Below are 14193 nucleotides of genomic sequence, written 5' to 3'. Positions count from 1 at the left end.
CAATAGGTTCATTAAGCCTGTATAAAAGTAAATCTTGTCCCTCAAACAAGTGAAAACTGGGCCAAAACTTTCTTCCATATTCTCCCCCTATCATAACACATTTGATAAGGGTCATTATCTTACCCTTGCTGCTTGGGATAGGTTTTGGAAAAGTTTCACCACTCTAAACTGCTGGTGGTGCAGGTGAGCTGACTAGAAATCACATAAAGTTGTGAAGGGGCCTTTCTAAGTAAATATTTAGTGCGATTGACATCCAGGTCTTTTTCCTAAACATCACTCATGTATGTAATGTTTAACTTGTTCAGTAGGAATATTTCTTTCTCATGGCTGCTAGGACACAGAAAAGAACAATTTCACAAGAATTCTAACGAGCCAAAAGTTTCAGCAGATTGGCTGCCCTGCGGACTATTTGTGTTGCAAACAATGAGTTTCTTCAATTTTTCTAAAAGTAAATTAGATTAGAAACCAGATTATGGAGGCAATTTATAAAGTTGGCCTAGCAAGTATCACAAAGTCCCTACATCAACAATGACAAAGGTTGTTACTTTATCTGCCTTTAATTTTTCCCATATCTGCAGTTGTAATATGAGCCAGACATGATTTTGTCATATTCATATTAAACTTTTAAGGAATCTTCAAGACTAGTTTATTTTGAAAGAAGACATTTTAAAAACAGAACATTTGTGAAATTAGAAATAGAAAATAATGTTCTATCGATCATAACTAAGATACACTTCCATGCAAAAGCATTCCTCTAGTTTTAATTATGTTCAATAGGGATTTTTTTTAAAAAAATTTGTCAATGTTTGGAAACATGGAGCTCATCTTATCACATTCGAACCATTTTTCCAATTTGAGAATTCGGCTGAAGTTCATAATTTTGTTTGTCTGATGTCACTGCTGTAAATGATAGAAAGTGAAAGTCAGTGGCTTTCAAAAGAACACTTAAGCCAATATATATTTTATATATTTACTATAGCCACAAAGTAGATATGTTCTTAATTTCCCCCTTTCATTCATATAACAAGGACTAGAATTTGAAGAAACTAGTGCTCTAAAAGTAATTGTCTGTGCTAAAACTAGGCAAAGTGGTATACTCCAAATATTTTATCTGCAACTCCCATAAAACCCAGTAGGCATGGCTTTGAACTATAAGTGCTGTAGTCCAAAACTCCTGGTAAATCATCAGGTTTCATACATAACAGTGTAGTTTCTGAAACCTGACTTTGTGGATAGGTCCAAAGAGAAGATATATATTTGCTTGCAGGCACCGATTTAAGTAGCAAGTTTCATCCAGGGCTGCTATTTCAAACATGGGGTATTATATTTGTATTACTTATTTTCACAGTTTCAGTCCTTTCCAGAATGCCAATGGAAACAAATTTAAGATACGATACATAGATGATAGGAGAAAGAGAGAGAGTTAGAAGAGAAAACAGGGATCCAAATTTCTTCCAATAGAATGAAATGAATACAATATGCAGATATTAAAAAGATACAGCTTATCAGCATTATGAGATTAAAAATTGTACCAGTTTACTTGAATAAACACACCTTCGTTAGAGAGATAAGGGTTGCAGTGTTTAAAATGTTGGATCTGGACTGGAGTTAAAGTTAAACTCCCTGTCAACTCCAGCTCGATTATCCATTTAAAGTCCAGGGTTTCTTCCATTTCTGAAGATCTTACTGGTTTATTGAATACATGACATGGTATAGGCCACAGGTCTGCAACCCGCGGCTCTGGAGCCGCATGCGGCTCTTTCAGCTGTCTCCTGCGGCTCCCGGTCCTCTGCCATGTGCAGTCCAAAAAAAAAAAGTGGGACTAAAAAAGTTCAACCAATCAATTCAAATATGCAGGGTAGGTGCATATCTCGCCTTGGCTCCACTCTTCAGTCAAACCCTGTTCTGCGCATGCACGCATGTACGCACATGCGCACACATTTTTTACGGCTCCCAGTTTTTCCTTTTGTGAGGGAACCGGTTCCGAGTGGCTCTTTCACTGTTTCAGGTTGCTGACCCCTGGTATAGGTGAAGGAAAACTAACTCTAAAATGCCAAGATATATATATAACAATGACATTCCCAACCAAGCCTCCCAGATGTCCATGTAGTTCATGTAAACACTTCTCGTTGTTTCTGTTATCTTCTTCCCCACAGTTAGAATGTCCTCAAAAAGTTTCCATACATCTGTGTTTCAACAAACGTCTGCAGAACTGGAGAGGTTTCGTTTTTTTAACTAACCCATTCGAAGTCTCATTCCCCCCCCCCTTTACACAAATGACAAGATGAAAACAATAAGGCATGTGGCTGCCAAGTTTTCACTCTTGACAAGCTGCCCTCTCGAGAGAGGAAAGGATCTGGAAAAAATAATAAACACACATGAATTTACCACTGTTTTATAGACAAAGTCCTGAATGGAATTTTCTTATTAGCCTATCTGTTCTAACATTTGTGCTTCAGCTAAGGGGAATCCTTTCCATTTTAGTCAATACTGAAGTTTCCCCCTGCTATATCTAGAATCTAAGATTTCTTCAATTTCATAATGCCTTTCCCTCTTAACTTAAAATTGGAAGCCGAGGTGATTTTCCAATTGGTCTCAATCTGGAACCTTGAAAAGGCTTCAATAAGCTACAATGAAACACTGGATGTATCCGTTTAAATACGCTTGGTAACTGTAATTTTATGTAATGGGGTTTATAATCCCTATGATGGTAAAAGGATCTATATATTTTGGTCCTAGTTTTCTACTTGGTATTCTTAAATTCAGATATCTTGTGGATGTGTATATTTTATCTGCTACTTTAAACACTTTTTGGATGGCTCGTTTCTTATCTACCTTTTTTTAAAAAAAACAAAAACGTTTTTGTGCCTCTAGAGCCTTGCGTCCCCCTGGCCGGGTGCTTTTTTTCATAAATATTTTATTAATTTTCTATTTTTACAATCAAGTGCCTAATAGACAATGTGATGACTGAGTCCATTAGTGATTCTGTGGTACATGTAAGCTTCTTCAAACAAAATCCAATATTACACCCTCTATCTTCTCTTCTTTTGCTAATAGACATTTTTCCACAGTAAGCAAATACAATTCTTATTGTTGTGAGTAAATATACAATTGCCTATCAACATTTGTTACATTTTTCTAATAGTGTCAATAATATCAGTTTAGAATATCTTTTCTAACCAAAGCATATCTTAATTACATTTGCACTCAATATCCATTTATTCAGTCTATATCCTATTTTTTGCTTTTTTCCATTTTAATTCCCCATCTATGTTCAAAATATCCCAATCATTTATAATTTCAGAACAAGTTATATTTGGGTAACCAAAAGCTTCCCTTATTCAAAGTTCTTAGCATATTCTTATTTCCCTTTTATATCAAGATATGATATTCTGATTACAAATCCTATCTATCTAGTTATAATAATACTTCTATTTCTAGCAAACTATTCTTAACCATATTCAAACATCTAATTGGTAATATAACATCCCCTCTAATAGGTCAAAGCTTCTGCTTCCTTTAGTCTTACTCTAGCTTTCTTCCTTTGCCAACTATCCAAGTCAGTGCATTTGGATCATCAAATAATTCTTCCTCTGTTTTTGTGTATATTATTTGAAACAAGAGAAACAATTTAATTAAAGTATTTTTGGAAGAACTTAGTCGGTTGATATTCATTAAACAGCCTTCCTCCTTCTCCAGTTCCCCACAGTGCTGTTAACGGCTTTATCTTCCATTCCATCAGCTCTCATCCTCCAGTATGTTCTGAAACCTTGGTTTGTAAAATGTCTTTTCTATTTCCAATATTGTCATCGTGTCTTCTAAATCTTCATTTATCTGAGTCTGGTCATTAGTTTCTTCCTTTAGATCCTCAGTGTTTGTGTCAGAATTCTCTAGTTTTCCTTCTATTTTCTGTGTTGCTGGTTCCTTCTCTGTAGTTATTTACTGAGTTTGTAGATTTAAATTAGAAAATTGTTCTTTTATCTCCTTTTGTGTTATTTTTAATCTCATCATGAGCTAAAGCAATTGTTTCTTATATTAATTTCAACATGGAGACAATTTCTTTCTGTGGCTCATCAGTATTTTCTTGATGATATGGCAAACTGAAGCTTCTGGAAACATGTTAAGGATGTGTTGTTGTTTTTTTACTATTTAGAGCTAAGTATGGAACATCCATTTTATTTTTTGTAAGTAGCCTTTTTAAATTTATTCAGTCAACTAGCCGCTGATAAACCTTCCCTAAGCAGATATAAGTAAAATTCAAATGAGAAAAATATCCAGGGAGAAAAAAAGAACCATTAAAGGTTGTTTAACAATCAAGATTTATAATCCAGTGTTCCATCATATCAGGCAACAGTGTATGTTTCTTCTACAGGAAAATAGTTCCACAATACAGTTCTGAAAGTCAGTATTTTTGTTCATACAGTTCATACAGACCAATTTTAGAATAATAATATTGTCTCTGCTACACAGATAAGCAGCCCCCAAGTCTGTTCCTTTTTCTCAGCTGCAATTCTCAAAAGCAAAAGCTTCAAGGCCAGCCAAAGGCTTATCTAGCTCTGGGCTTCAAGCCAGGTTTCTTTTAGGCATAAATAAGTTGTAGTGCCATAATTCACCACTAATTCACCAACGCCATTTTTCAGTTTTTAAATCCAAAACTTATATTGTAAATTTTTCACGTCTTTCTTTTAATAAAAAAACACTTTTATTTTTATTTATTTTTATTTTTTATTTTAATCCCATTTATATCCCGCCCTTCTCCGAAGACTCAGGGCAGCTTACAATTTAAGCACAAACCAATGTGCTTAGCAATTGCCTTCATTCTATGTATATGCCTGCTTATTAGGGCTTTTGGGCCCCCCTAAGCGGCATTATTACAAAGTCAGCTTATTGCCCCCAACAATCTGGGTCCTCATTTTACCTACCTCGGAAGGATGGAAGGCTGAGTCAACCTTGAGCCTGGTGGCATGCGAACCTGCACTAATTGCAGGCAGCTGGTGTTACTTAAGGAGGCATTAGCCCACTGCTCCACCAAGGCTCTTTTAGTCCCCAAATTTCCAAGTCATATATGTATATATATATATATATATTAATTCCAAATTAGTCTTGTAGGTTTCTCCTTTTTCCCCAAATAATTAATTCGCCGCTTTCCTAAGGGAATGGGGTGGAAATTCCCTTTCCCTCCTCGGGGAGAGTGCTTTGGGCAGATTTTCAGGAAGAGGTCTTAAAGTCATAAAGAGAGGCTTGGGTCTTACCTAGTTTCATCCAATTTGCTGTAAGATTGCTTGATAGTGCTTGACATTGACATTGACAGCAGCTTCTGACTGGCTACGCAAATGTAGCCAGTCTTTTCCCCCACCGGTGTGGCATACAGTTGATTAATAATTTTGTTAACAATGTTCTCACTAATTTTCAAATTTACAGGTTGAATGAGCTCTTCTGAATTCTTCCATTTCTTTTGGTGTCATAGCATACATTTTTGGTTTAGGAAATTTGGTCCTGGAATTACTTCAATGGCACAGTCCAATAGCCAATGAGGGGGGAGAATATCCAATTCCTTTTCACTAAATACTTCCATTAAATCTGTGTGCTCCAATGCCTTGGTTGCTTTTTGTATATTCCCTTTTCTCACTCTCACTTTCTTATCCACCGGCACGCAGTGACTAGCCGACGCCTTGTGTGGCTTTTGTTGATTGACTGCTCTGTTCCTTACTTGCCCTTTTTTATTCCAATCTATAAGTGGATTCATGTTCTTTAGCCAGGCTAAACCTAAAATCATCCTTTCAGTCATTCTAGAGGCTACAATAAAACAAATGATTGCAATATGCTTGCCCAATTTTATAGTCACTGGTTTGGTGAGAGGCCAATCTATGCTTGAACCCCAAGGGTTGCCTTAACTTTCTAAGCCACAGTCCAACTTTTTTTTACTGTGGGCAAGCTGATTACACATCTAGGGCAGCCTGAGTCCAAGACGGCAGTAAGGGTCTCCTTTACTCCCGAAGAAGGGACAAACAGTTCTACTTTGGTAGTCATAGGAGAAATAGGACCACTTACCATTGGGTCATCCTCCCTTTCATTATTACTTTCATAGAAAACCAATCCTTGTTTCCCCAAGTTCAGAGTTTTTTCCTCTTGCCCTGAGGTTGGAGATACCTCAACGACCTGTTGAGCCACTTTGGATTGCTTGGAGGGTGACGAGCTGCCATTGGATGTGGGGCAGGGCAATCCGCAGCCTGTGTCTCTCCTTACCACATCAGAAACACACTTCCATTTCCTGAAGGAGCTTTCTCTCCTGGTTCCGGCAATATTACTCTTACTTCCTCAGCCAGACATCCGTCTCTACCCCGCAGGCTGAAGGTGAAGATCTTGACCAGTATGCTGTTGGTAATCTATCAAGTCTAACTCCATCTCTGTAATTAACTTCTACTATTCTTGAAGGAGATGGGGTATCCCTCTGGGTAAACAGTTATAATACAGGTCCGTTTTTAATCCATCTTGAAATTGGTAGACTAACATGTGCTCTGGCCAACCTCTGACTCAAGCCACCAATTTACAGAATTCCTGAATATACTCAGCCACCAGTGTCTTCCCTTGCTTGATTGTTCAGACACTCACATCTGCCTTTCTTGCTTCGACTGGGTCATCAAACCGATGTTGTAATTCAGGGTCAGCCTGTGGGTTCGGCAGTTGGGTCGGACGACTCAGAGGAGGAGGAGGAGGGGGGTGTTGAAGAGCTTGCTGATGATGGCCTTGAGGCTCCGCAGAGCCCTCAGCCAGGCCCCTCCCACCTGGTCACGACAGAGACCCAGCTGTGTGAGCCTGACAGTGTGGATGAAGATGAACCACAGCTGGCCCTGTTCAAGGACGCCCAACGCAGGAGGCAGTCAATCAGGAGTAAACAGAGGAAGGTAATGGGGCACCTCGGAAGGAGGCAGAGAGAAGCCACGCCCTGAACTGTATAAAAGGGGAATGCGTGGGAGGGCTGGTTTGCTGAAGGCAACCGCTTGAATAGTTCCTGTTTCATAGCTCCTGTTTCATGGTTCGTATCTTGTTTTGCTGTTTTATGTTAATAAATTTGGCAGGCTTAATTCCAGCCTCTTGCCGTTTGTAAAGGGGTTGTCCCTGCCTTTTCTGCAGGGCCGGTAGCAGGCTGGTACAGAACAACCGATTCCTTAGCTCCTGCATGAAGGCATCCACATCATGGAGCTTTGGAGCTGCCTCATTTTAAAAAGACACCAACCAATCTGCTGTATCCCCTTCCAGTTTTCCTGAAATAACATTCACCCAGGATCCATCATCGGGGTATTTGTCTCCATACCTTTCTAGATAATTCCACACCTGGGTCAGGAAGTAAGCCAGCTTTTCCAGTTCCCCATCACTTTTAACTGTAAAAGGAAGAGGCTGGGGATCTTCCCTCACCAGCACATATCCAGGTGGCAATCCTGCTGCTGATAATGCTGCCTGACCTCCTCTCCAATCAGTTTAGCGATGGTCTGGTAGTGTCCCTCTTTTGGGGCCCCCAGCATTTGCTGGCCTACAATCCCTCTACAATCCCTGTATTTCCCCCGCTGGTCAATTCCTGCTATCCCTGTTGAGAGCAAAGGTACCCATGATTGACCATTTTATTTTTGGGGGGGCATCTCCTCAAACCTCCCACTGAACTTCTCTCTCAATTGTTCCACCGAAGGGCTGCAAGATGGTGTAGGGAGTTTCCAATCCAGAGGTTCTCCCTACTCTGCCACCCTCTTGGATGCTTTCGTTGGCTAAGGCTCAGACAGAACCAGAGGAAACTCAGCTTCTGCTGCCTTCCTGAGACCATTCACCCAAGTAGTTCATGGTGCCGGACAAAGAACCTCTGTCTTTCTTCCTCTTCCAACAGTTTGAGGTTGCTCCACCACTCCAGCATTCTGCTTTGGGCGAGCTCCGCCCCCAAGTCGATCTCTCCTGTCTGGATTATACAGTTGCAAGAAAAAGTATGTGAACCCTTTGGGATTACGTGGAGTTTTGCATGAATTGGCCATAAAATGCGCTCTAAACGTCGTGTAAGTCACAACAATAGAAAAACACAGTCTGCTTAAAATAATACTACACAAACATTAGCTGTTGTCATGTTTTAATTGAACATAAGATGGAAACATTCACAGTGCAGGGTGGAAAAAGTATGTGAACCTTTGGACTTAATAACTGGTTGACCCTCCTTTGGCAGCAATAACCTCAAACAAACGTTTCCTGTAGTTGCAGATCAGACCTGCACAACGATCTGGAGTAATTTTGGACCACTCCTCTTCACAAAACTGTTTCAGTGTAGCAATATTCTTGGGATGTCTGGTGTGAATCGCTCTCTTAAGGTCATGCCAGAGCATTTCAATCGGGTTGAGGTCAGGACTCTGACTGGGCCACTCCAGATGGCGTATTCTGTTCTGTTGAAGCCATTGTTTTGTTGAATTACTTGTATGCTTTGGGTCATTGTCCTGTTGCATCACCCATCCTCTGCGGAGCTTAAGTTGGCGGACAGGTGGTCGTATGTTTTCCTGCAAAATGTCCTGATAAACTCTGGAATTCATTTTCCCATCAATGACAACAATCCGTCCAGGCCCTGAGGCACCAAAGCAGCCCCAAACCATGATGCTCCCTCCGCCATGTTTTACAGTGGGGATGAGGTTTTGATGTTGGTGTGCTGTGCCTTTTTTTCTCCACACAGTATTGTGTGTTTTTCTCAAACAACTCAATTTTGGTTTCATCTGTCCACAGTATATTTTGCCAGTAGTGCTGTGGAACATCCAGGTGCTCTTTTGCAAACTTCAAACATGCTGCAATATTTTTTTTGGACAGCAATGGCTTCCTCCGTGGTGTCCTCCCATGTACTCCATTCTTCTTTAATGTTTTCCTTATTGTAGATGTGTCAACAAAAATGTTAGCATGTGCCAGAGATTTCTGTAGGTCTTTAGCTGACACTCTAGGATTCTTCTTTACCTCATTAAGCATTATGTGCTGTGCTCTTGCAGTCATTTTTACAGGACGACCACGCCTAGGGAGAGTAGCAACAGTGCTAAACTTTCTCCATTTGTAGACAGTCTGTCTTACCGTGGAAAAATGAACATCAAGGCTTTTGGAGATACTTTTGTAACCCTTTCCAGCTTCATGCAAGTCAACAATTCTTGACCGTAGGTCTTCTGAGAGCTCTTTTCTGCGAGGCATGGTTCACATCAGACAGTGCTTCTTGAGACCAGTAAACCCAAAACAGGTGTGTGTTTTTAAAGGGCAGGACAGCTGTCAGCAACACATCCAATATCATCACACTGATTGGAGTCAAGGTTGGCTCACTCCTGGCTCCAATTAGCTCTTGGAGAAGTCATTAGGCTAGGGGTTCACATACTTTTTCCACCTTGCACTGTGAATGTTTACATGTTATGTTCAATTAAAACATGACAACAGCTAATGTTTGTGTAGTATTATTTTAAGCAGACTGTGTTTTTCTATTGTTGTGACTTACATGACGTTTAGAGCACATTTTATGGCCAATTCATGCAAAACCACGTAATCGCAAAGGGTTCACATACTTTTTCTTGCAACTGTAGTTGCTGGAGAGAAGTATTTTTGTGAGCTGACTCTTCCTCGGTCTTCTGTTCCATTGCAGAACTCAAAATGTACTAGCACTCCTGGGAGATAAACCCAGGTAGGCTACAAAAATTATGAGAGTTAGTTTAACGTCAACCTCCAGCTTAAGTATCCAAATAAAGTCCAGGATTTCTTTCCTTTCTGAAGATCTTACTAGTTTGTTGAAAACATGTCATGGTATAGGCGAAGGAAAACTAACTCTAAAATCCCAAGATATATAACCAAAGCATATAACAATGTCATTCCCAGCCAAAGCTTCCAGATGTCCACGTAATTTATGTAAATAGCTTCTCGTTGTTTTGAGAACCTTTTGTTGTCTTCTTCCCCACAGTTAGAATGTCCTCAAAAAGTTTCCATACATCTGTATTTCAACAAACGTCTGCAGAACTGGAGAAATTTCATTTCTCTAACTAACCAATTTGAAGCCTCATCTCCCCCATCCCTTACACAAATGACAAGATGAAAACAATAAGGCATGTGGCTGCTAAGTTTTCACTCTTGAAATCCTATTTGATTTCTATAGTTTGGCATGGGAGATAAAATTCAGGGAATCCAGAAAAAAAAGTTGGATAAATAAAATTATACTTCATTTCACTGGCCATTTAATGGGTCAATTTTTCCCAGCCACCTTGATGTCATGCTCAAAATACCTGTCTGGCACAGCATTGACTATACTGCATACTGAATATAGATTCCAGGAGATAAATTTCAAAGCCTGAATAGCATCAGGTGGAAAAATGGTTGCATCTCAAGAAATTTTTTCCTTCCTTTCAAGCAAATTAATTAATACTTACTTTTCATTTGGGAGCACAGAGTAAGTAGTTTCCATGCCAGCATGGATGTGGTCAGTCACATGACAGTGCAGTAGCCACGTCCCAGGATATTTTGGCCACATCTCAACAGTTTGAAATGTCCCAGGGAACAGGTCATACACATCTGCCCGGAAAGTTCTATTATACTTTTGGAGAGGGGAAAAAAATAACCAATCATAAATTTGTCTACTAATTGATTCATTAGAAGAATGCAACAACATTATGCCATTTTAAATATTTTAACAAATAAGCATTTTCTAACTTAAGAAAACTCCACCACTTAAACATCTATGCTTACAGACCTTCAATTACTACTTAAAGCCAATTAATGTTAGTAGAAAGTGGACGAAAGTGAAATCTGTTCTGTCCTCAAGGGAAAAATAATACTGCAGATATGGCAGTTGGATTATTGGGAAAACAATAGACTAATTTTTTTTCATCCATTTGTCAAAAAGTTGCTTTCAACTGAATTAGTATGCAGTGTACGGAGTATACAATTTCCAAATTTACAAGGATGTAAACCTATGTATGTTAGGAGACTTGCTAGACACACAGATCCTTATCAGGCAAATGAAATAGAATATATTTGCTCCACTGCTAAACTCACAAAGGGAGGAAAGAGAAAGAAATGTAAAATTGAGGGATAAAGTCTAGGTTTCAGTTCCCAATCAGTTACCTATTTGGAAACTATAAAACAATGGCCTGCCAAAATAGACAGACTTAGGTTAACTGAGTTAGTTATCTGACTTAAGAAAGTTTTATGTGTTCAGTTGTCCTGCATACCGCTTTCTCTCTTAGCTAAGTAAGTACCTTCTTTTTAGTTCTTTTTTAAAAAATGCTTATTTTTACCTTGTAATCGAAGCTATGCCCATGGAAATGTGCGGTGTGCATATCAACTTCATTCCCCATTCCTAATAAGTACCAGTTTACTTTGTCTCCAACATGCATTGTAAGACCATGCAGGTTTCCAAACAATCTTCCATTAATGGCTAAAGAGAGAAATATTTGTTATAAAAGTGCTGTTTATTTCCAATTATGGAGCTACATATCAATCTAATAAATTTAGTACAAAGATCAAGCCTTATCAAAAGTTTATCAGAGATCATTGTCCAAAATATACAGCTGGTCCACTAATTCAAATTGAGCTCAAAGATCAGAGCAATCTAAGAGTCATTCTAATTACACTTGGACAATCTTCATGATTTTATTTTCCTGGGCTCCAAGATCACTGCAGATGGGGACTGTAGCCAAGAAATTAAAAGACGCTTGCTCCTGGGGAGGAAAGCAATGGCAAATCTAGACAGCACACTAAAAACTAGAGACATCACCCTGTCAACAAAAGTGCATATAGTCAAGGCTATGGTCTTCCCAGTTGCAATGTATGGCAATGAAAGTTGGACCATAAGAAAGGCTGAGCACCAAAGAATTAAGGCCTTTGAACTATGGTGCTGGAGAAGACTCCTGCGAGTCCCTTGGACTGCAAGGCGATCAAACCGCTCAGTCCTAGAGGAGATTAACCCTGACTGCTCTTTAGAAGGCCAGATCCTGAAGTTGAAACTCAAATACTTTGGCCACCTAATGAGAAGGAAGGACTCACTGGAGAAGAGCCTAATGCTGGGAAAGGTTGAGGGCAAGAGAAGAGGGGGACAACAGAGAATGAGGTGGCTGGATGGAGTCACTGAAGCAGTAGGCATGAGCTTAAATGGACTCCAGAAGATGGTAGAGGACAGGAAGGCCTGGAGGAACGTTGTCCATAGGGTCGCGATTGCAGAGTTGCGCTACAGTCTTTATGTCAGGGGTGGACAATTAATTTTCCCAGTGTGCCACATGAGAAACCAGAACTCTTGTGAAGGGCTACTGCCTTCCTCAGGCTAAACAAGATCAAACAAATTTTTGTATGTTCTCTGTCCCAATCTTACAAATACAGCAGCTTTCCACTGCTAATAGTACATGTGTGCATGCATCGTGCGTGTGACACAGAACACAAAAAAGCATTTCTGCCCATTTATGCCTTATGCAGTGTCACTTTAACTGATGTGAGATAATTGTTATTCCAAAATACTGGAATTCCAGATCCAAACATACCATGCATTTTATTGCTTTCAATGAATTCCTCATCTTCCTTGTTTACATCTCCCGGATTGGCGGAATGCAACTTGATATTCTCATCTAAATACCATGATTCATTTTCATCAAACACCAGAAAAAGGAGAGCAAACTGCAGAATTTTGGGATGTGGAATTACAGGAAAAACCTCCTTGCGACAGACAACAAGTGTTCCTATTAATCCACTATGGAGGTCCTGAAATCAAAAATAAAAATAATCACCTAGTACTATCACTAGGACAATATGCCTAGATAGCCACATGTATATATAGCTTTTAACTATACAAGGAATCTATACATGATTTAATGTGGATCAAATCTTTTATACTAACATTCATTTTAAATAGAAATGTGTTTTCTGCTAACATGGTTTGTGGTACTGTTAAGTTTATTTATTTTATTTATTTATTTTAATTCCATTTATATCCCGCCCTTCTCCGAAGACTCAGGGCGGCTTACAAGCTTAGCAGTAGCCTTCATTCTATGTATATGCCTGCTTATTAGGGCTTTCACACACACCCCAAGCGGCATTATTACAAAGTCAGCTTATTGCCCCCAACAATCTGGGTCCTCATTTTACCTACCTCGGAAGGATGGAAGGCTGAGTCAACCTTGAGCCTGGTGGGATGCGAACCTGCACTAATTGCAGGCAGCTGGTGTTACTTAAGGAGGCATCAGCCCACTGCTCCACCAAGGCTCATCCCCCCAAAAATCAAGTAATATATATTAGAACATTTCCAAATGTAGATCTTAAAATAACATTTCTGGTGATGCCATCAGTGATTGTTGACTTTTAGCATCCACATAAATAGATTTTCTTTTATTCCCCCAACCATGTTCTTCAGGTGTTCTAATAGTACACTTTTGCCAATATAATTGAGTCCATCCACCTTGCCATTGGTTATCCGCTTTCCTTCTACTTTTCCCAGCATAAAGGACATCTCAAAGGAGTTAGATATGATAATTTGAAACTAGTCATTGTTCCTCAAATGAGCACTCTGAATTTATTTGTTTCTAAGATCGGTTACTATACCTGATGTCATTAGTTTGATCTCTATATTTAACGGTAGTCCTATTTTTTCATTGTGTTCCTTGGCTCACATTATAAGAGCTTGCAGATCATCTGTGTTTTCAACTATCAAAATAGAATCATCAGACCAGAGTCTCCATCTTTCCTTTTAGAAAAAGACTCCACTCCAGAATCAGTGAGATGTACAAGTCCAGTCCAGCTGCCTTTGTTAATCTTTCAGTTATTATAAAATTATAGAATGTTGTATACTTAATATATCAAGCTACGTTAGAAATACTGTTTCCCAAAAAAGAGAACAACCTTGACCATAGTCGCTATGAGTTTACCTTCACTCTATCCACAGTGGAATAATATGCCCAGGGAATACAGGTAGAATCTCCTTCCTCAGGACCAGATCTTGCTGGGATTTTCCAGATATACTCTTCAGTTGCACCTGAATGAAACATACATTGTAGATACGGATTTATTTTTGTAGATTGTTTTTCCCTTTATAATCAATGTTTTAAAAACAAGCAATGGAAGTGCTTTTTAGATAAATTTTGCAATCTTACGCCAGTGGAGAAAAGAAGTTTTGCTATACAAGCTAAATAAAAGAAGCAGGGGCTTTCTGTTTTATTTTTATTTTTTTTA

The 14193-nt window shown here is 39.2% G+C and overlaps 1 protein-coding gene across 1 annotated transcript in view; it reads right to left on the bottom strand.

Moving 5' to 3' along the window:
• Positions 1 to 122: 122 nt before the first annotated feature.
• Positions 123 to 14193, bottom strand: part of CP (ceruloplasmin) — a gene marked incomplete at its 5' end in the record, with an annotated part of 40515 nt that continues 26444 nt past the window's right edge. The window contains 5 exons of the mRNA XM_081329337.1: positions 123 to 2356; positions 10410 to 10573; positions 11277 to 11416; positions 12513 to 12729; positions 13890 to 13996. Coding sequence (XP_081185463.1) covers positions 2269 to 2356; positions 10410 to 10573; positions 11277 to 11416; positions 12513 to 12729; positions 13890 to 13996 — 716 coding nt within the window. The 3' untranslated portion in view covers positions 123 to 2268. The remainder of the gene's footprint in view (positions 2357 to 10409; positions 10574 to 11276; positions 11417 to 12512; positions 12730 to 13889; positions 13997 to 14193) is intronic.

The sequence above is a fragment of the Vipera berus genome (assembly GCF_964194415.1).
Source record: "Vipera berus genome assembly, chromosome: 5".
NCBI lineage: Eukaryota > Metazoa > Chordata > Lepidosauria > Squamata > Viperidae > Vipera > Vipera berus.
The sequence above is the reverse complement of the archived record's forward strand: the minus strand, read 5'-3'. Positions and strand labels throughout refer to the sequence as shown.